Genomic DNA, 21,422 nt, shown 5'->3' with positions numbered 1-21,422 from the left:
TGGTCAGCTGCTTTTGGACTTAGTCCTATCCAGGTATCCAAGACCTTCATTTTGTAATATACGCCACATTTTATTTTTACTATTTTATTTTTTATATAAACACAGAAAAGCAGACCAACGACATCCCCAAACAACTACATGCTCATCAACTAGAAAATCAAAGGGGAGCGCCCTAGAAAAATTTCCAAAAGGCTTCAAGTTTACAGGTACACATGCAGGATGACACCCAAAGAACAAACAATACAGAGCTGCCAAGATAAAGAATTGCTGCAACAAAAAACCCTCACTCAACCTATTCACGATACAACAACCAATCGAAGGGGGAGAGCTATGGCTTCAACTACACTACATGTACAAGAAAAAGGTAACTCTACAACATACAAAGCATCTAGTAGAAGCAACTGCAACAACAAAAGCTTCAACCAACACCAAAACATGAAGTACCAGGGTGGGGTATGTATGACTATTGTGACTATTGCGGACTCATTGCAGCCGGCCATTGTGGGCAGAGGGATTATTGTGCCAGGCAGGGCTAAGTGGATTACTATGCAGGTTCAGGGTGGCCTTGTGGGCTTTCTGAACATCTATGCGCCCAATGTGGCGAGTGCTCGTGCAGAGTTTTGGTCACAGATTGTTGAGTCTTTGCCACAGGCTGACCATTGGTGTGTAGGAGGGGACTTCAACATGTTGGAGGACCCTTCTGACAGGATTGGAGGCAGCCATGCTACTGTGCATGGAGTCGAGTTAGCAGCCTGGGAGAGGTTGTGTATGACTTTGAGGATCTCGCATACATGGCAGCACTCTGGCTTTGTGAGGCCTCCAGAGAGTCTTGCCTTCTCTAGGTCGGACCGCAGAGTGGGAGGAGTGAATCTATCGCGGATAGATCGCTTCTACACTAGTGACCACTTCAGTGACTTGGGGGGATTAGTGGGCATCCTGGCAGGGACATCCTTCTCGGACCATGCACCAGTGATCCTCACAGTGGCAGACAGGCAGAGGAGTGGGAGCACGATGCTTCGCATCCCAGAACGGGTCTTGTTGGACTCAGCACTCAGAGAGAGGGTAGAGGCTCTTTGGACAGAGGGCATGGACAGCCAAGCTCTACCTGCAGACTGCAGACAGAGTGGCCTTAGGCCTAGCTCAGCTTAGCCACTTTTTTCTCCAGGAGTCTCTAGCTCGACAGGCTGCAGCGACAGAGGAGGAGCAGCGTCTCAGACGAGGCATTGCTTCACTACAGAGGATGCAGGAGCAGCATCTAGACAGTCATGGTTGGAGGAGCAGTTACAGCAGGCTCGACAGGAGCTTGCTTGCACAGAGGAGAGGCGTCATGAGTTTGCCTTTCACCGACAGGCATCTCAGTGGACTCAGGTGGGAGACAGAGTGACAGGTGCTTTTTTTGAGACAGTGGGACCTCAGCACTCGCATGCCAACGTCAATCAGTTGAGGACACCCGACGGGTCAGTTGTTTGTGAGCCCAAGGATATGCGTGCAGTTGCTACTGACTTACCGTGAGTTATTGTCGGCTTAGCCCCAGTCTGAGCGGCAGGATGCATGCAAGGAGCAGGTTTGGGCACAGATGCCTTGTCTTGTGACTGAGGATATGCGCCAGAGGCTAGAGATGTCTCTTCAGCTTGAGGAGCTGCACACGGCTCTTAGGGCCCTCCCTCGTGGTAGCTGTCCAGGTGAGGATGGGCTGACTCCCAGCTTCTTCTTGGAGTACTGGGACCTGCTTGGCCCAGATCTTTGTAGTGCCTTTCAGTACATTCTGCACACAGGAGTGATGCCGGATAGCATGAGTGAGGGCCTGATTTATCTCATTCCAAAGGAGGGTGGCTCCTTGGATGAGATTCGACGGTGATGCCCCATCACCATCCTCAACTCAGCCTACAAAATTCTTGCCAAGGCTCTGAGTTTGAGGATTCAGCCACTTTTGGAGAGCCTTATACATGAGACTCAGACAGGTTTTGTCAAGGAACGCAGTATCCTTGACAACATCTTCACTTTCTGGGAGGCTTCTGCCCTGGCACGGCTCCGTGGGGAGGACCTTGTGATTCTTCTTCTCGATTTTGAGAAGGCATACAACAGAGTTGACTGGGACTTTCTAGAGGGCACTCTACGCAGGATGGGCTTCTCAGATGCTTGGATCAGAGGGGTGTCAGCTTTGTACAGACAGGCTCACAGTCGGGTGCTTTTGGCAGGAGGTAGAGGTGAGCGCTTCATGCTCACACGATCGGTCAGACAGGGTTGTCCTCTTGCCCCCTTTCTCTTTCTGTTCTATGCGGAGGCGATGAGCAGATTTTTGGTGTCACAGCAGGTTGGCCTGAGGGGCTTAGCACTCCCTATACGGGGAGATGAGCTTCTAGACGCTGAGTTTGCCGACGACTCAGCCTTGTACTTAGAGGGCCAGGAGGCCAATCTACACAGATGTGAGCAGGCTTTGGAGACCTTCTGTTGTGCATCGGGCACATTGATCAACTGAAGAAAGACAGTGGCTTTCTCGGTTGGCAGTGCTCCTGTGCCAGATTGGATGCCAAGAGAGGGTTTCAAGTGGATTCCTCCAGGGACTGCAGTTCGGTACTTGGGTTGTCAGGTTGGTGTGGACTTGTCCCCCGAGCAGCAGATTGCTCCTCTTCTCTTGTCCATCAGGAGAAAGCTGTTACATTGGAGCTCAGCACGACTTTCGCTGGCTGGTAGAGTAGTAGTTGCCAACCAGGTGTTGTTGGCAACTATGTGGTACATCACTTCTTGTTGGATCTTCTCGAGTTCTTGTATCAGCCAGGTAGAGAGGCTGATCAGGAACTTCCTTTGGTCAGGTCGTGACACTCAAATTGCCCGAGCCAAGGTGGCTTGGTCGGTCATCACACTTCCTTGTTCTCAGGGAGGGCTTGGGATCATTGATCCAGCAGAGCAGAGCAGAGCCCTTCTTGGGAAGTTCGTCGTCAGAGGACTTCTTCCAAGCGAGGAGCCCTGGAAGGAGTTCTTGCTGCAGAGGCTTCGTGCCAAGGTGCCTCAGTCAGGAGGCCCTTGGCAACCTTCGACCAGATGGATCTTTACAGAGTTGCGCCGAGTTGGTTTGAGTAGGAGACTGGAGGACCGATTCGCTGTGAGTTTGCTTCGATCTTGGGAGCTCTTACGGCGTGGCCTAGAGCAAACAGCCGACTTGCACGGAGGAACGCCTGCGACAGCCCCTCGTCTGGAACCCCATGGTTAGCACTCAGAGAGGCCACTTGGTTGGGAGTCGGCCTCATGTTTCTTGGGGTCCCATGGCAGCAGGTCCAGCGCGCTCTCTAGGTGACTGGCTAGAGTTCACAGGTTTGTCAGAGGAGGTGCAGGGTGTCCAGCTACAGGGCATGCGAGGGGTGCAGAGCATGTGTCAGGACATCTCAGAGTCAGTTCCAGTTGAGTGGCTCACGCCTCTCGAGTCGGTAGCACCCCGGTGGATGGGAGCCTTCACACGACTCGAGGTTCTCATTTCAGTCAGGGCCTGCTCAGAGACTGTCCCAGCCCTGTTGTTCGAGCTTCAGGGTGGGGGACGATTACAGCGAGTTGCAGTAGAGGCCCCGCAAGTAGCAGAGTGCTATTTCCATAGGATCCGAGTTGTGGGCATCTGTGGAAGGATTTGCGTCATAGACCCTGACCCAGCAGCTCTTGAGACTGGACACTGGAGGCTATGGGCTTGGGAGTGTTGTCCACTAGCACGAGTACAGTGGGATCCTAGTGAGTGGCTATGGAGGGACCCTTTCTCTTCTGCAGACCGCCCAGAAGTCCCCTTCTTTCAATACACTGTTCGGCTTGGACGTCATATACTTGCAGCTAAGAGAGAGGCCCGCCCCGCTGCAGCACGTCATTGGCAGGAGGAGGGCCTCACAGTCGAGTTCTTGGCAGCCTTTTGGCAGAGGCTGTGAGACTCCAGACAACCGTAGACAGTCGAGGCGCATCACTTTGTTCCAGTGGCTGGTTGCACACAGAGCCACAGCAGTAGGGAGCTGGCTTGTGCATTGTGGTCTTTCGGCCGCATGTGCAGCCTGTGACCAGTTGGTGGAGAGTCAGCGTCACTGTCTTTGGAACTGTCCCTCGGCCCTCTCCACGGCTCGATAGTACACTTGGGGGGGAGCGGCTTGGTCCACCCTCACGGGCCCGGCACTTCAGTTTGAGCTATCTTCCACCAGCAGGATGATAGTGATGCAGGGGGGGCAACCTACACTCCAGCCTGCTACAGAGCTTACTCCACAAGAGTGGTGCAGTGAGAGAGAGGAGTGTTGGGAGCTCATCAGTGGCCTAGCTCTCTGGTTCATCTGGCGGGCCCGCTGTTTTCGCATCTTTGAGGCTCGCCCTGTGCCACCAGCAGAGACTGTTCGTGACTTTTGGCTTGAGCTGATCCATACTCTCAGAGGACAGCTTGAGGGACTACAGGGCAGCTCCGACCGCATGCGGGAGCGCCGCGAGGCTTTCCTTCGACTCTGGCGCCCTGGACCTTTCTACACCATAGTCCAGGGGGTGCTCAGATGGCACTACTGTCCACCTGTGTGGCTCTTCCCTCCTCCCATCTCTTGATTTAGCTTCATTGTATATATGCTGCTTTTTCATTTGGAGAGTCTCCCCATCATGCTTGTTGTAGCCCTCTCTTGCAGAGGTGGATGTAGCCCTATGGGCAGTTTTCATTAACTAATAGAAGGATCTTTTTCTCGGAAAAAAAAAAATCGAGGGCGATTACAATGCTTTCAAGAGGGGGGTATGTCACAACCCAGTGAAGTGGCAACCCGTGTACACACACACATCCTCCCCTTTGGCATGGACAGTCCTGGGAAATAACAGGCTGGCTGAAATGATGACGTGGCAGCAATGTACGGAAACCCGGAAAACGCGGAGAGATGCTGACGTGGCATGCCGTACGGACCTTCCGCAATTTGCAACACCAAAAGCGCTGGCAGCTGTACGGAAAAGCAGGCTGCAATTTATGCAAGCCTATTGGAAGCTTTTTGGGCATTGCTTTATTTTGGGAAGAGCTTTTGATTTTCAGCTTTTGGGGCTCTGCTTTTGGCATCCCTTGTAAACCTTTATAAGTGTGGGCGGGGCTCCCACTTCTCAGAGCATCTGGACGCAGAGTCTGAGAGTCAGACCCTCCCACTCCCTTGCACTTTGAGCAATAGATTTAATACAAAAAGAAATACCGAAAGGGGCGCCAGTCTTTGGTGCCAATATCTCTTGGCATGGAACTCCGTCGGGCGGTGTCGAATCTAATTGTGAACTGTTTTGAAGTGAATTCCTATCGTGTCGCGGTTGATTCTTGACTTGGAGTGTCAAAGTCTATAACATGCGCACGTGACATGTCTTGAAAAATGGAGCCATTCCCTCTTCTAGACAAAGCACATCTTCATCCAATAATGAGTTCTAAACCACGGCAGCTTTTGGACCAAATGCTTTCGGACGCAATGTTTTTCCTGTATCTGCTTTTGTATAGGCCAAGGGCCTTTAAATAGGCAGTGTGGGCTCTCTCTCTTGCATTCTACACACGGGAGAAGCAGAGCAGAGCCACATGGCTGTACCTTGTTAAAGCAATATAAAGAAATACCGAAAGAGAAACCAGGGTTTGGGCCAAGTGCCGTCTAGGAGTGGAACTCCGCCACTCCGTGTCTCGTGTGGATTCTCCGTCTCTTTCATTTCAATTGTTTAAAGTGCTAAATGTTTGTTCAAGTCTATTCTTTCAGTTGGCATGTGGTGCTGTCCTGTTACACTCTCTCCCTCCCATAGTCGGCTATTGGTCGCTCAGACCGCCATGGCTGCCCTCACTATGTAATCCCTCTTAGACTCCATACGAAATCCCATGAACATGAGGATTATGGTCCTCAAAGAGAAAGAAAGAATACAGTCACAATCTTCGTGACCTCAACAATTCGGCTAAGACCATGAGCATTTGCACTCCATGAGGCTACACTCTTTTGAGAATGAACTCTTGCATAAGTTCAATCCATCTTGCCATGCAACCATAAAGGTTATGCGGGGCATAGAGATACATGAAAGAGGAAACCTATTATGTTCCCATCACAAGAGGGGACCTAGTCTATGACATCCTCGGGATGGGTGTCCAATGTCTGGACGGACATGGTGGGAACTCACCCTATGGGTAGGTAGTCCATCAGTTATGCTACAACCTCAGACGTTGGCCCGAGCTTGGGGGGTTTGCAAGAACATAGCTACAGTTGGATGGTTCGTCCAACGCATGTCTATAGTGTCACGATTGTGACTATGTTAACAGCAATACATCTACTCCTAGTTGCAGATACGCGAAGTGCCATGCCAAGGAGGATCCCTACGCTTGGATGGTCACGACCCTTCGCTCAAGAGACGTGCCTCTTCACCAAAAGCCACACTCCTTCGACAACTAGTCACCCCCCTTCGCTCTACGGGTGCGACTCTTCGCCCAATGGTTGCAACTCTTCGCCGAAAGGATGTGTCTTTACGTCTAAAGTCATGTCTCTTCACCAAGAGACGTGTCTTTTCATTTGTCTTTTCGTCTCCTATATAAGGAACCCTTGTATCACACATTCAATAAATCAACACAGAGTCTTCTAAGTCTTGTTTTCGAGTTTTGTTCAAGTTTCTTAAGTCTTAATCATGAGTTTAAGTACTTAATAAAGGATCAGTACCTAGAATCCTTACAATGGTATCAGAGCAAATTTTTTTCGTCCTCCTGTGGGTTATGCAGACCCTCAGCATACCCCCCTCGACAACTCGTACGTGTGTTGTATGGAAAAAGGAGAACGAATGAACTCCCCAAGTTTTTTCCCTCTTTCCCCCCCGCACATGTGTTAAATTACCACTTTCGGGCAACACTAGTGCAATGAAAGATGCTCTCTTAAAGTCTCGGAGGTTCGACATGATAGTGATGGCGGTGCCCTGTCCCGCGTGACACGTGGAGGTACTCAAACTAGCCCCCCCATGTCCCTTTTACCCTCTCGGAGCCTCTCCGAGTGATGCACCCCTTCGAAAGGACTTATCTTTTAAAACATGCCCTTTCACATACAAATGACCTTTTTCTTTAAAAAGAAGTGACCCTAGACTTTTTTTAAAAAACCTAACCATTGGGCACTCTCTCCTACCTCAAAAAACGGAAAAAAAATACTAGTATTTTCTCAGTCCCCCCTCTTTGACGCTCGAGCATATCAGCCCCCCTCTCTTCGATTGCGCGCAAGAAACCAACCCCCCGTCCCTTCCTTGGGTGCGCCTAATCACCGGCCAGCCCCCCCCCTCCTTGCGCGTGACGTGGGCTCCCGGTGTGCTCTCGACAGCGGATTTGCATGGCTGTCCAGAAATTACAGCAGCAAAATACTTCAATTTTCAGCACCGAATGATTTCTTCTTCGCCACTTTTACCTCCTAGGAGTGATGGTTATCAATCTCCCTTTTTAATGCATGCTTTTTCAGCCCCCTCTGTGGTGAACAGTTTTCATTCCCCTCAACAAGAAGGAACCCCTTTCATTGGCGTCCAAGCAAAGCCTTCCTATTCATCAACGGTTCATGCTCGAGTATGGACTCTCGCCTCTCATTGTGGAAGCAGCGGGTAGCCGCATTGGAACAAGACATCTCCTCACTTACAGTGAAATTGGAGGCTCTCCGGCGACACTGCAACAACCTTTTGGTATCAAACAGTTTTCGACGGTTTCTCAGCAATCTATTTCTCACCCTCAACATGTTTCTTCAGAGACAACCCAACACAAACTCACTTTGCTTGAGCAACAACGTGCTCAGAAGCAACATTCTTTGCAGCATGACTGCTATAACAAGCCTCAACCTCAAAATGATCATCGGTAAAAGCAGCAACATGAAGCTTTCAGAAGATCTCCCCTTGAAGAGCATTCAATCTCTTCGAAGTTGGGCTCACATAGTGGCACATATTTCCGACCCTAGTCAAGTATTCGGTCGTGAACGCCGCAACGCTCAACAAGTTCCCCCTTGCGAGCCATGCCATGTTCTTCCTACTCTGGAAGCATTAATACCCGCTGATAAAGCTGAAGATTCAGAAGATTCCAGTTCTTATGTGACAACCAACAAGCACATAAACCCTTCTTTGACCGTGATCCAGGCAAGAAAATTCGCCTCGTCACCGCCCTTGAAGAATACACTCTTTGTCTCTAAACAGATACCAGATGCTATGGTAAATGATAATTTTTTAAACTTGAATATTCCAGTCCTTACCTTAAGCGGTGCAAAGGATAAAGCAGATACAGAATCTTGCAGCATGATTTTAGTCGCTGCAAATGAATCTTTGGACACAATTTGTTCTATTGATAAACCTTTATAGATGGATATACCTCCAAACACTACTCTGTCTCAGTCTACAATATCCCTTCAGGAGAATTTTACTGTTCCATATGGAATACCTTACAAATATCCAGCCAATGGTCATCACTCAACAAAAAACTCAAGTCAGTTTATCAATAATTTCACTCGAAGCAGATACAGATTCAATCTTTTATTGGACAAAGCTCAAAGTTACAAATAACTTTGACAAAGGCACTTATCAAGTTGAAAATATGATAAGTTTTCAATTTGGCAAAATAGTCATGGTCAATAACAGTGCCATGACATGGGACTTAACAAAAAGAGCTTTGGATGCAAAAGCACTACAACAATACATTTCCTTCTCCCGGAGTTTCTACAACTACCCTGGGTTTTATTTAAAGAGGGAGGGAATGTCACGATTGTGACTATGTTAACAGCAATACATCTACTCCTAGCTACAGATACGCGAAGTGCCATGCCAAGGAGGACCCCTACGCTTGGATGGTCACGACCCTTCGCTCAAGACGTGCCTCTTCGCCAAAAACCATACTCCTTCGACGACTGGTCACACCCCTTCGCTCTACGGGTGCGACTCTTCGCCCAATGGTTGCAGCTCTTCGCCGAAAGGATGTGTCTTTACGTCTAAAGTCATGTCTCTTCACCAAGAGACGTGTCTTCTCATTTGTGTCTTTTCGTCTCCTATATAAGGAACCCTTGTATCACACATTCAATAAATCAACACAAAGTCTTCTAAGTCTTGTTTCTGAGTTCAGTTCAAGTTTCTTAAGTCTTAATCATGAGTTTAAGTACTTAATAAAGGATTAGTACCTAGAATCCTTACATATAGACAGTCTAGGTAGCCAGGAAATCCACTATCTTTAGTTCGTTTCATAGCATCAGAGCCCGCTTGACTGCGGAATGGATTCGTGCACACCTATGGATTGGGACTCGTCTAACTACCCGGTCATTAATCCTTGAGCTTGTGGCGCATTCACATCAACAAAACGTACAGACAATGGTGGCCATGAACTCTCGCCAACCTCGCACACTAGGGAAACAATCTGTCTGTCCTGTGAAGAGGAATCCTCTTCTCTTGTGTCATTCGTCCTGTCAGCCATAATGGAATTCCAAGTTCCTGTACTTTGTGTCTTCTTTGAAAACCAACCAAGGCTCACTTCTTGAGGAAAAAGTGATACTGTCTCAGCAACAGAACCAGGAAACCGGCCAATAGCCTCGCTAAAGGGCAATAACTTTGGCTTTCACCCAATCTTTACATTGATTAACTCTACCTGTACTTTACGACACAAAATAACTTCACAGATAGACTTGGTACTGGAATTCAACACTTCAAAACAAAACACAATTTGGTAGCTAGAGTGCTTCCAAGTAGACAGTGACACCCAATTGGCCCCAAAGGTTCGCACCCCTTTTAGTATTTCTTTATTCCAATTAAACTTGGAGAAAACCAGTAAACTTCTACGAGTTGTCCCATTTCTATTGGGCTGAAAATGGCCTGCTCTAGCCCAATTTCGGTAACGTAACCACAGTAGAAGGCAAAATCCGCATGTACTAGATGACTTTCCACGCGAATTAGAGCACTTTTGCAAACCTGGCGAGAAAATACATCGCGTTGAATTCTCTGTTTTCAGCCTCTAAAACGCTCTAGAACAACTGTTTGACAGTCCCCTGGGACCTTTAGGTATCAGAAAGGGCCAAAACCCTAAACCTGCAAAAAAATTTACAAGAAGCTGTGATTCTCTATTTGCACTCCGTTTTGCGTGCCAATCACATCCGTAGCAAGCCCTCGAATTCCCGCACCAGTAGGGCTACTTGCTCTTTGATTTGGGCGAGATTTCTCGTGAGAAAACTATCCAAATCAATCTGTACCTGCTGTGGATTAGCAGTTAGCTAATCCGGTACCTATGCAAGAGGCTCTTGCCTCGGCAATCCCACATAAACCCACAGAACTGTACATACATATGAATAGCCCTTGAGCTGGACATCACCATTCTATATTCAAAAGGGGAGAGAGGTGCATGAGAGCGGAATCATCATGCTACATAAGATTGAGGAGAAGGCAAGCTTTCCATTAAAGCTGTGATCACCTACACCAACTACTCACACACACGGTAGTCAATGAAGTCAAATCAGCTCCTCTCTCGATCTCTTGATCGATTTGGGACGCCCAAATTGCTGACTGGGCCTTGCAAATTGCTCACAGGCCGCCATGTATCCCTTATGCCCTATCGAGTTAATTTCTTAGTAAATGACTTTAATTGAGTCTAGCCACCCTTTTACTACTCGGATTTCAATGCCGATTGGCCCAACCAACTCGTGGTTGCTTGGCCTTCATTGTTGCAGGTGACAATCTCGGCCGCCGACCGTTTCACAGTGGCCATACAATGTCCGGCATTTGTGACATCAAAAAGGAGTCCCAAAAAATACATAAAAATCAAGGGAAGGAAACCAACAAATAACGTTAATGTTTGTCACAGTCTCGTGACATCGACCACCATGTCTCGGCATTGCCTTCCATATAGGAAGATGCTCTTTGTACTTTACACTGTTCGGAAAAGCGTCCTCCCGAGAAAACATGTATGCGCTATTGTGGGCGTCTTTAATATCGAAAATAGTGCTTGCCCACCCTCTTTAAAGTCCTTGGTGAAATCGGCCTATAGCCTTACTAAAGGCCGGTAAACTTTAGCTTTCACTCGTAACTATGTCAATTTTATAGTTGGTTTGCCAAAGATAAATCGTGGCAATGATGTCATTTAGGTCGTCATTGAGACAGACTCACAAAAATGGCAAAGTTTATGCTTACGAATTTATGAAAAAAAAGCCATGAATTGGCAATTTTATTTGTCGATGAACTTTATAAGCTATATACACAATACTTGAAGAAATTGAAAGAGGAATTTCCAGCTTTGCCTCAACAAGGTAAGCATGTTATGTCTTTTGCTAACCGTGTGGCTCATTTGGGTTGTGTGCAATCAACGAAGTTTGAAGCCTTTAGACCACTCTATCACGTTGGGATTTGGAGGCCAATGATCTGAAGACAAAGCACAAAGCTATCCGCTTGGGACATGTAAGGTGCAACGGAATGAATGTTGTATTTTCTCAAGATTAGTGATCTTTACTGCTCAAGGTTCCTTTTAGTTCTTAGGGAAAGAGAGAGCTTTCCGTCTTATAGAGAGTGCTGTGATCACGAACAAAGTGAGTGGATCTTGTGCGTGCAAGTGAATGAGACTAAGAGAAGGAGACAGAAAAGATACGACACCCGAGAGGTTGTAAAACCCTCCTCCAAAGGCCCCACTCTCGTCGGCGAGAGTGGTCTACTTGATTGCACGAAAGTGTACAATGCGAATGCAATGGACTGATGCAATTTGGACTATGCCGATGACGACGATGGTGTTTGCTTTAGGGCTGATCTGGATCTCTTGGTATCTGCTGTCCACAAAGGCTTAAAGGCTGAAAATCCGGTGACTTCTTGGGGGCTGAAATTCCCTGTTTTGCTGATGGTTTAAGGCTGAATAAAACGCTGATTCCAAGGTGTTCAAGCTGCATTTTTGGAGGCTGTTACCGGCTGAAAAACGCTGATGATCTGCTGCGTTTTCCAAGGTCTGGAACTGATAATAAAACGCTGAATTTCCTGCAGGCTGAAGGCTGAACCCTGGCTGCGTTTTGGTGCTTGGAATCGCTGCTGATTTGCAAGGCAATGCTAGCAATAATAGGATCTAGGTACTGTTGCCCGTTGAAGGTGAAAACCTCCACACTTGGTGATGGCTGACTGGTGTTAGTGATGCTGAAAAACGCTGATGAGGATCAGGGAGAAAACGCTAGGTTCACTGCTTTGCCGGCGATGGTTGCTGGATGAGGAAACGCCAGATAGGGGAGGTGCAAGCGGTGGAGAAAACGCTGGCTAATGGAGTGGCCTCGCCAAGGGATTGGGGAGGGTCTTGCTGAGAGAGGGAGGGACACTTGTTGCTTGGAGAAGCCTGTTGTGCCTTTGCTCATCTGCCAATTTGTGCTTACTTGGGTTTGCTTATATATTAACTTACCCAATTTGCCCTACTGAGTACCCAACAAAAGTCACTTAATAAATAAGTGAAAAATGTCAAAAATAGGAAAAAATGGAATAAAGTCATCTGAAAAATCCCCAAACTGACTCTGATGGAATCTGATGGAAATGCTTATGCTTATGCAATGTGCAACCACAGGATATGCATCTACACTGAGTGACTGGGCATGCACGGTCTACGAATAGACTCACAAAAGTGCCAGATCACTTCTAATCTAACTTGACTGGACTTGACGGAAACACTGCTATGGTGTAGGCTGTAGCTTGTCCACGGACACATCGGGTTGGGATGTGTCACGTGACATCCCCTCCTTTTTAAAGTGAGGTACTGGTACCGAGCTACATGGCTTCCTTGTAATCTGCCAACAACTCTGGATAATCCTTGAAGAACTCTTCGTCTACCCACACCGCTTCATGGGTTCCTCGATCTTTGAACTTCAAAAAATATTGTCGTACTTGTTTCTTCGAACCATGGAGAAACCGATGCAACAAGACTTGCTCCGGCTCCATGACTTCTGCTTCATCGATGATCTCCGATTCTTCTTCTTCCGAAACGTCCTTTGGAGGTGTTCCCTAAAACACTTTCAACCAAGAAACATGGAAAATGTTGTGCATTGACCATGAGTTAGGAAACTTCAATTTCATTGAAACCTCATTAATCTTTTTGATGACTGAAAATGGACCATACATACGAAAAGATAACTTAGGACATTTCTTTCCAACTTACTTAAGACGCTGTTTCATAATTCGTAGATACACCCAATCTCCTTCCTTGATCGAGACCTCCTGACGATGCTTGTTAGCTTGTCGAGAATAAGATTCCTCAGCCTTGCTTAGCCGAAGCTTCACACTCTCAGAAATCTCATCCAATGACTGACTCTCAGCATTGGCATCAGGCATTTGACTGACCGATCGAGTCAACAGTGACAGGAGTCTCTAGCCAAAAGCTGTCTCATACAGAGTTCGACCAATAGCAGAAGAGAAGGAATCATTGAGAATAGCCTGAACCAATGGTAGATAGAGCTCCCATTGAGACTGCTGATCATGAACATAAGACTTCAACGCATCAAAAGCCAACTGTTTATAAATTTCCGTTTGACCATCTAACTGTGGATGAAAAGCGGATGAAAAATTCAATTTTCAAAGAGTGCACGCCAAAAGTTGGACGTAAACTTAACATCCCTATCTGAAACAATGGACTTTGGCAAACCACAGAGGGGATACCAATGCTTTATGAACAATCGTGCAACATCTTGTGCAGTAACTGTGGCCTTACAAGGAATCAACATGCAGAATTTGCTGAAACGATCAACAATAGTTAAACACTGAGTGTTCTTTGAATGCTGACTTGGTGGTAAGTTAGTCACAAAATCCATAGAGATATCCTGAAAAGGTCCCTCGGAAATAGGCAGCGGAAGCAAGAGGCCTTGCTGCTTACCCCGAGGAGCTTTCACTTTTTGACATATAGTGCAATGTGTGACATAACTAAACACATCTTTTCGCATTTTAGGCCAATAGAAAAATCGTTCAATCTTTTTCAATGTGGTGTTCATACCCCTGTGCCCACCCGTGAGAGAGTCATGTGCATCATGCAATATGGTTGGCCTGAGAGAGGGCAACACACATAGACGCTGACGAAAAAACAACAATCCATCACGAATGAGATAGTTGCTGGGTCCTTGGGAAGCAAGAGCCTGCAACCAATACTTACCAAACTCCGAATCTGCATACTGATTCTTCATGCTCTCAAAAGACTCACCCTGTATAGAAAATGTGGTTCTTGACTCGAGCCAAAATCTGTCCTTTGCGACTCAACGCATCTGCAACAGGGTTAGCTTTTCCAGGCACATACTCAATCAGACCTCCAAATTGCTCAAAACATTGTGACCACCGCGCTTGGCGATCACTCCAATGTGCACTGGGCATAGACTGTAGCCACTTGAGGGCTTGATGATATGTGCGCACTGTAAACTCTCTACCATACAAAAAATGCCTCCAATGCTTAAGAGAGTGAATGACAGACAAAAGTTCTTTATCATAAACTGAATAATTCTTTTCCGCACTATTGAGCTTCCGGCTAAGGAAAGCTACTGGGCGACCATGCTGCTGGAGCACAGCGCCTATGGCGACATTGCTCGCATCCGTCCATACCTCAAAGGGATCATCCCAAGAGGCAAGGATAAGACACGGTGCTTCTGTCACCGCAACCTTGAGAGTTGTGAAAGCCTCAATGGCTGCCTCGGACAAGTCTACGCACTGACGGCGAGTCTTTACCCCTTTCAAAACATCAATCATAGGTGCAGCAATGCGTGCAAAATTCTCTATGTGCGAACTATATGCTTGACATAAACCAAGAAAAGAACGCACATCATATGCAGTTTTGGGCAAATCCCAATTACGAACCTATTCCACCTTCGCGGGGTCTAGCCTAACGCCTTCTGCAGCAATGATATAACCCAGATAAGTGACTTCAGTAAGAAAAAATTCAAACTTCTTAGCTGCAATGTACAGCTGACACTCATCCAAACGAGTTAATACCCTTTCAACATCTCTTTCATGTTGTTCCCACGATGCAGAAAAAATGAGAATATCATCTAAAAAGATGAACACACATACACCTACCATGTCGCCGAAACGACCTACCATGAGACGATTGAACGTACCAACGATTCCTGTCAATCCAAAAGGCATAACAATATACTCCCATTGCCCTCGCTCGGTGCGAAAGGCAGTCTTGAAAATGTCGCCTTTGAATACCCGTACCTAATGGTATCCACTTTTGAGATCGACCTTGCTGAAAACCTTTGCCCCATTGAGCCTATCCAGGATATACTCAATGCGAGGCATCGGAAACTTGTTCTTGACGGTCATCTTGTTTAATGCCTTGTATTCAACACACAAACGAGACGAACCATCCTTCTTGCGAACGAACAAAATAGGGGCAGCAAAAGGACTTACACTAGGACGTATGAATCCTCTAGCCACCAACTCCGTGAGTTGTCGCTCTAACTCTTCCTCCTGTGACTTGTTCAAACGGTAGGGAGTCTCCCTCCATAAGCTCGATGCGATGGTCCTCCGGCCGCTCCGCTGGGAGACGAGGTGGAAGATCATCCTGCAAAAAGAGATGCTTAAATTTCGTAAACAACTCCGAATACTTACCTGGAGTCTGAATGCTCTGGGAAACTGGGGCAGCATAGATGAATGCCACTTGTACTCCTCGTCGTAATTCACGCTTTACCTGCACATGCGAGATGAGAGGCAAAGAATGCAAGCCCTCCTCAGCACAAATGATGAGGGGGAAATCAGTATCGGAATGTAAAGTGATCGTGTTAGCACTAAATTTGATGTCAGGATCAAGTTCACGAAACCATTTAATGCCTAAAATCATATCACATCCTGAGAGAGGAGACACAAGAAATTTCCTACGAAAAGAAGCTTGCTGAATGGTAAACATCACATCAAGGCACTCCTTCGTGATGAGAGTCCATACCAGGAGCGAAGCCAGAAACCTAGAGAGGAGATTTCTGACTAACCTCTAGGCGGGCTCTCTCAACAAGAGGGGGACTAATCACATCATGCATACTGCCTGGATCAAACAATATGACAAAACGTTGGCCTTTTACATGACCATAACACTTCATGAGAGATTCATCAATGTGTGATGCAGGTTGTGTTGTGACAGAGTTTGTGGTAGTTGTGGGTGCCTTCGGTTCTTTAGGTGGGACTATCTTAGGACAGGCCTTCTTAATGTGACCCTTGACATGACATTGAAAACATCTACCTTCTTTAACATAAATCACTTGTTCTTCAGCCGTGATGTATCCTCCTATAATTCCTTGTGAAGCTTTTTCATCAAGGGTTAGCTTAGGTTTTATAAGTGCTTTAGCTTTACCCTTAGATTCATTGTTAGAGTTCTTTTCCGAGGAATTAGAGGAAGAAGGGCTAGAAGAATTACCATTCTTACCATTCTTACCGTTCTTACCATTCTGTGTGGTCTGAGAATTCTGAGATGTCCTTTGAGAAGACTTGTTCTCCTTAGGCTTTCCCTTATTGTGCTTCATCTCTTGGGCGAGAGCGATTGCTACCGCCTTGTTGAGATCCGCGGGGTCAAAGACTTCAACATCAAACTTGATGTATTCGTCTAATTCAAAGAGAAAAGCCTCTTTGCGCTCATCATCCAACTTGCGTAGTTGAGTGCCTAGCTGCAAAACACGGTTAGAAAAAGACATGACTGGCATACCATGTTGCTTGAGATTACGCCAATCCTCTTTCAATCGTGCGAGGTACTGAGGTGGCATAAACCGCGCCTTGAGCTTGTCTTAGAAATCAGCCCAACTGAAAGAGGAGCGTGAAATCGTCGGCTGCCTCTAGGTGCGCGGCTAGCTGTGCCTCTTGCCATGCATGGTACCAATTGATGGCATCATCGGCAAGGTACATAGCTGCCGTCAAAACTTTGCTATTTCCTGTTTTCTTAGTTGTCGCAAAATAAGCATTAAATTGATGCAACCAAGAATGAATAATTGTAGCATCTATCTTACCGTCATACTTACTGAAAGTCAACTTTTCTGTAACTGGATGGTTGGAATCCGCATCGTGGCTTGCGCCACTTGACGAACTTCCACGATCTTTGGGTGGATCAGTCTTTGAGGCTAGGACTTGAGCAATAAATTCTTGATTGCGAAGCTCCCTTTGAGCTTCACGCTCGGCCTCCATAGCCAATCTATGCGCAGCACGATCGGCCTCCAATGCTGCGTTTCTTGTTACCGCTTCTTCCTTCATTAGTTCTTTTCTTTCTTTTCTTGCGTCACGCTCGCGTTCTAAAGCAAGGCGCTTGTCTTCCTGTCTATCCATCATGGCCATCATTTGCTTCATCATTGCCTCCCTAGGGTCTGGCATAGATGGCGAAGAGGGAGGGTTGGAAAAATCTCCCGATGGGGAAAATCCTTCGTCGCCTCTCTCATGCTCATCACCTGAATGCGAAGTATCCATGCCGCTTCGGGTGACGACCGTGCACTATGATCTTGGGGTCTGAAGCTCGAGAGGAACTTGGGTTCTTGAGGGTCTTGAGGTTCTTGAGGTCCTTGATTCGTGAGAATCTTGGGTTCTTGAGGTTCTTGAGGGGTTCTTTCGCTTGCAAATCGCGTTGGAGAAGGATCTTCTCTTTACCCGAGTTCTACTCCTTTCTGCGGGCGCAACCCTTGGCGGCCTTGCGCTCACACCAAGGTTGCTTTTTCCCACCTCACGTCGATTGGCCGGCCACTAAGTGCACGGTCCGCTCTCAATGAGTGAAAAGAGACACAAGGGGAGGCTAGACAAGCCCTTCTTTCTTGGGATTCCTGTCACTCTTCAACAAAACACGATTAGGAATCGCCACGCCCAAGTAAACTTGGGTTCGTGCGATCACAACAGCAAAAAAAATTCGTGTGGTTCTTATGGTTCTTTCCTTGAGTAATGTAGAACACTTCCAAAGCTCTGATACCAATGTAAGGTGCAGCGGAATGAATGTTGTATTTTCTCAAGATTAGTGATCTTTACTGCTCAACGTTCCTTTTAGTTCTTAGGGAAAGAGAGAGCTTTCCGTCTTATAAAGAGTGTTGTGATCACGAACAAAGTGAGTGGATCTTGTGCGTGCAAGTGAATGAGACTGAGAGAAGGAGACTGAAAAGATACGACACCCGAGAGGTTGTAAAACCCTCCTCCGAAGGCAACACTCTCGTCGGCGAGAGTGGTCTACTTGATTGCACGAAAGTGTACAATGCGAATACAATGGACTGATGCAATTTGGACTATGCCGATGACGACGATGGTGTTTGCTTTAGGGCTGATCTGGATCTCTTGGTATCTGCTGTCCACAAAGGCTTAAAGGCTGAAAATCCGGTGACTTCTTGGGGGCTGAAATTCCCTGTTTTGCTGATGGTTTAGGGCTGAATAAAACGCTGGTTCCAAGGTGTTCAAGCTGCGTTTTTGGAGGCTGTTACCGGCTGAAAAACGCTGATGATCTGCTGCGTTTTCCAAGGTCTGGAACTGATGATAAAACGCTGAATTTCCTGCAGGCTGAAGGCTGAACCCTGGCTGCGTTTTGGTGCTTGGAATCGTTGCTGATTTGCAAGGCAATGCTAGCGATAATAGGATCTAGGTATTGTTGCCCGTTGAAGGTGAAAACCTCCACACTTGGTGATGGCTGGCTGGCGTTAGTGATGCTGAAAAACGCTGATGAGGATCAGGGAGAAAACGCTAGGTTCACTGCTTTGCTGGCGATGGTTGCTGGATGAGGAAACGCCAGATAGGGGAGGTGCAAGCAGTGGAGAAAGCGGTGGAGAAAACGCTGGCTGATGGAGTGGCCTCGCCAAGGGATTGGGGAGGGTCTTGCTGAGAGAAGGAGGGACACCTGTTGCTTGGAGAAGCCTGTTGTGCCTTTGCTTATCTGCCAATATGTGCTAACTTTGGTTTGCTTCTATATTAACTTATCCAATTTTCCCTACTGAGTACCCAACAAAAGTCACTTAATAAATAAGTGAAAAATGTCAAAAATAGAGAAAAATGGGATAAAGTCATCTGAAAAATCCCCAAACTGACTCTGATGGAATTTGATGGAAATGCTTATGCTTATGCAATGTGCAACCAGAGGATATGCATCTACACTGAGTGATTCGGCATGCACGGTCTACGAATAGACTCACAAAAGTGCGAGATCACTTCTAATCTAACTTGACTGGACTTGACGGAAACCGTGCTATGGTGTAGCTTGTCCACGGACACATAGGGTTGGGATGTGTCACGTGACAAGACACCTTCAAGAGAAGAAGCACAAAAGGGTAAGCTTAAAACACCATTCGGTAATGGTAACTCTTCCTCTCAAGACTCCTCTAGAGACAAGGAAAAGAACTCTAACAAGAATGATAATAATAAGAGGCCTTTCGCATGAGCGGGGGTTACTGTACACTCAAACCCCCCCCCCCAAAGCATCGTTGACCCCTCCCACCTAGCTAACCGTTTGCATGCACTGACCCGCTATGCCAAATGCGAACTTTGCTTCTACTTTCATAACGCTGCCAGTTTTGGCAGATTTGAGTTAGTAGGGAAGGTTTACGAACTCCACTAGCACGTGCAAAAGCAAGTATAACACATTGGCAGGGGTTAACACCTGCTTGTGTGAAAAGCCTCTAAAACAAACTCTCCAAATTCATCTTCTTTTGAATTTAGGTCTCCACCTAGTTCTAAGAATGATAAGGAAAAAGAAATTGGTAAAAGAAAATCTGAAAAACCTAGACTAACTTCGTGGACTCTCAACCTCATATCTACAATCTTCAAGCATTGAGAGTCATCAATAAGCTTAAAATACAGCATGCAACATGTTTCATTTCGTTCCATAGGTCATATTTGACCTTCCAGGATGACAAGACTCTCTCTCTCTCTCTCTCTCTCTCTCTCTCTCTCTCTCTCTACCTTAAGGTCCTCTGGCACTTTACTCATGTCAATGGCACAATCTTCTTCAGATTCAGCAACAAAATCAGAGGTCGAGTCCTTGCTAGCTTCCACACTGAGGTCCTCTTCATGTTCGTCTGCATCTGTGTGCGCATAGTCAGACGCTGACACAGCTTCGTTTCCCTGTCCAGCAGACATTGGAGGGTCTGCATTTTCACGGAACTCCAATTCTTCATCAAAGTCTTCATCTGGTTTCGTATGAAGGTCCTCTTCCTCTACGTACATGCTCGCAGAACAAGATGCTGAGAGAGCTTCACACTCGGAGGCACCTGTAAGCTGCTCAGTCATCAAGGTTTCATCATGCTCATGATCATGGGTTTCTGGTATCACAGAGCCAGGTACCTCGGGTACACTATCTAGCTTTGCTTCCGGTGTCAAAGAGCAGGATGGCCCGGAAGCACTGGGAGCGTTTCCATCCTGGCGCTGCTGTGAGCTACTGGAAGAGCTGAAATTGCGCAGAAAGGAGGAAGAGTCCCCTGGGATCGAGTGAGCGTGAGGGGCTCTCTCTGCTACAGCTGTTAAAGCTGGAAGAATGGCTGCCCCACTCGGATTCCTGGTGGAGAAGAACGACAAAGAGGCACGCGAGGTCCGCGCTGCTGTTGCTCGTAAGACACGAAGCATCGCCCGCTGCTGTATGAGGGCTACTTAGTTGCGAACCGCCAGGTAATAGTCTAATCTAGATTTCCTATTCCTAGCCTATATGGCAGTGCTAGCCTTGGTAGCTTGGTTGAATTTTTGTTCTTCCGTGACCCGATCATCGATTCGATTTGCACAGTGTCGTGTTGCTTTGCGGGCACGAGATGAAAAACAAAGTTTTGTGTGTAGTTTTGAACCTTTGACAAATCTATGTTAGAACTGCTTACGGCATCAGATTGGTAGGAATGTATGCATTGTGTGGTTTTTTTAAGACTAAAAGTGCTTCAAAGTGAACCAATTGGGTTGACAGGTGAAGATTGTATTGAGGGCTGGTTTTTGCTTGAAAAGGTAGAGCTTGATGTGCTGAGTAAATCGGTCAGACAGCTCATCAAGAGAGCCCCGTGAGAAAGTTATTGAAGTTTGAAGCTGGAGGCGATTGCACATCCGAGACAGACTGGGCAAATGGGGGCAGATTGTCAAAGGAGGTTTGAAGTGGCAAATGCATAGAGCTTGAATTATGGAGCATGTCGATTTTTTCAGATCGTCAATCGGAGCCAGCATGAGAGAGATATTGCCATGTGAAGTTTTGTCTCGACGCCAGTTTGGCCGCATTGGAAAGCCTACCATTTGGGAGTTTTTGAAGCTTGACAAGGTTTGAAGAGTAGAATATTCTGTGTGAAGCTAGCAGGAACAAATAGCAAGTTGATCGGAGTTACAGATGCAAAGTTAAAGTCGATTGAGTTTTGACGATCGTGCTGACCGAAAAAGAAAGGATTTTTAAGTGGATTTTGGAGTACCTTGGGGGACATTGTTTTTGGGGCTGACACGTGGCTCACCCCTTAATCCCACATGGAGTATTTGGGGCTGGGGGTTGAGCCTATTTGGGATGGGGCGTGAAGCTCGTTAAAGCAAGGAGGTGGAGAGGTTGGAGCCGCACGAGC

The 21,422-nt window shown here is 46.9% G+C and overlaps 1 protein-coding gene across 1 annotated transcript in view; it reads right to left on the bottom strand.

Annotated features, from left to right (window-relative positions):
- The window catches only part of LOC147437863 (Lojap-related protein), a 100,038-nt gene extending 79,525 nt beyond the window's left edge, over nt 1–20,513 (bottom strand). Inside the window, exon 1 of the mRNA XM_086487298.1 lies at nt 19,807–20,513. Within this exon, the coding sequence (XP_086343424.1) occupies nt 19,807–20,466 (660 nt within the window). The 5' untranslated portion in view covers nt 20,467–20,513. The remainder of the gene's footprint in view (nt 1–19,806) is intronic.
- Between the last annotated feature and the right edge of the window lie 909 nt (nt 20,514–21,422).

Source organism: Adiantum capillus-veneris, chromosome 17 (genome assembly GCF_014529385.1).
Source record: "Adiantum capillus-veneris isolate H3 chromosome 17, ASM1452938v2, whole genome shotgun sequence".
Classification (NCBI taxonomy): domain Eukaryota; kingdom Viridiplantae; phylum Streptophyta; class Polypodiopsida; order Polypodiales; family Pteridaceae; genus Adiantum; species Adiantum capillus-veneris.
This window is presented reverse-complemented; position numbering and strand designations above follow the sequence as displayed.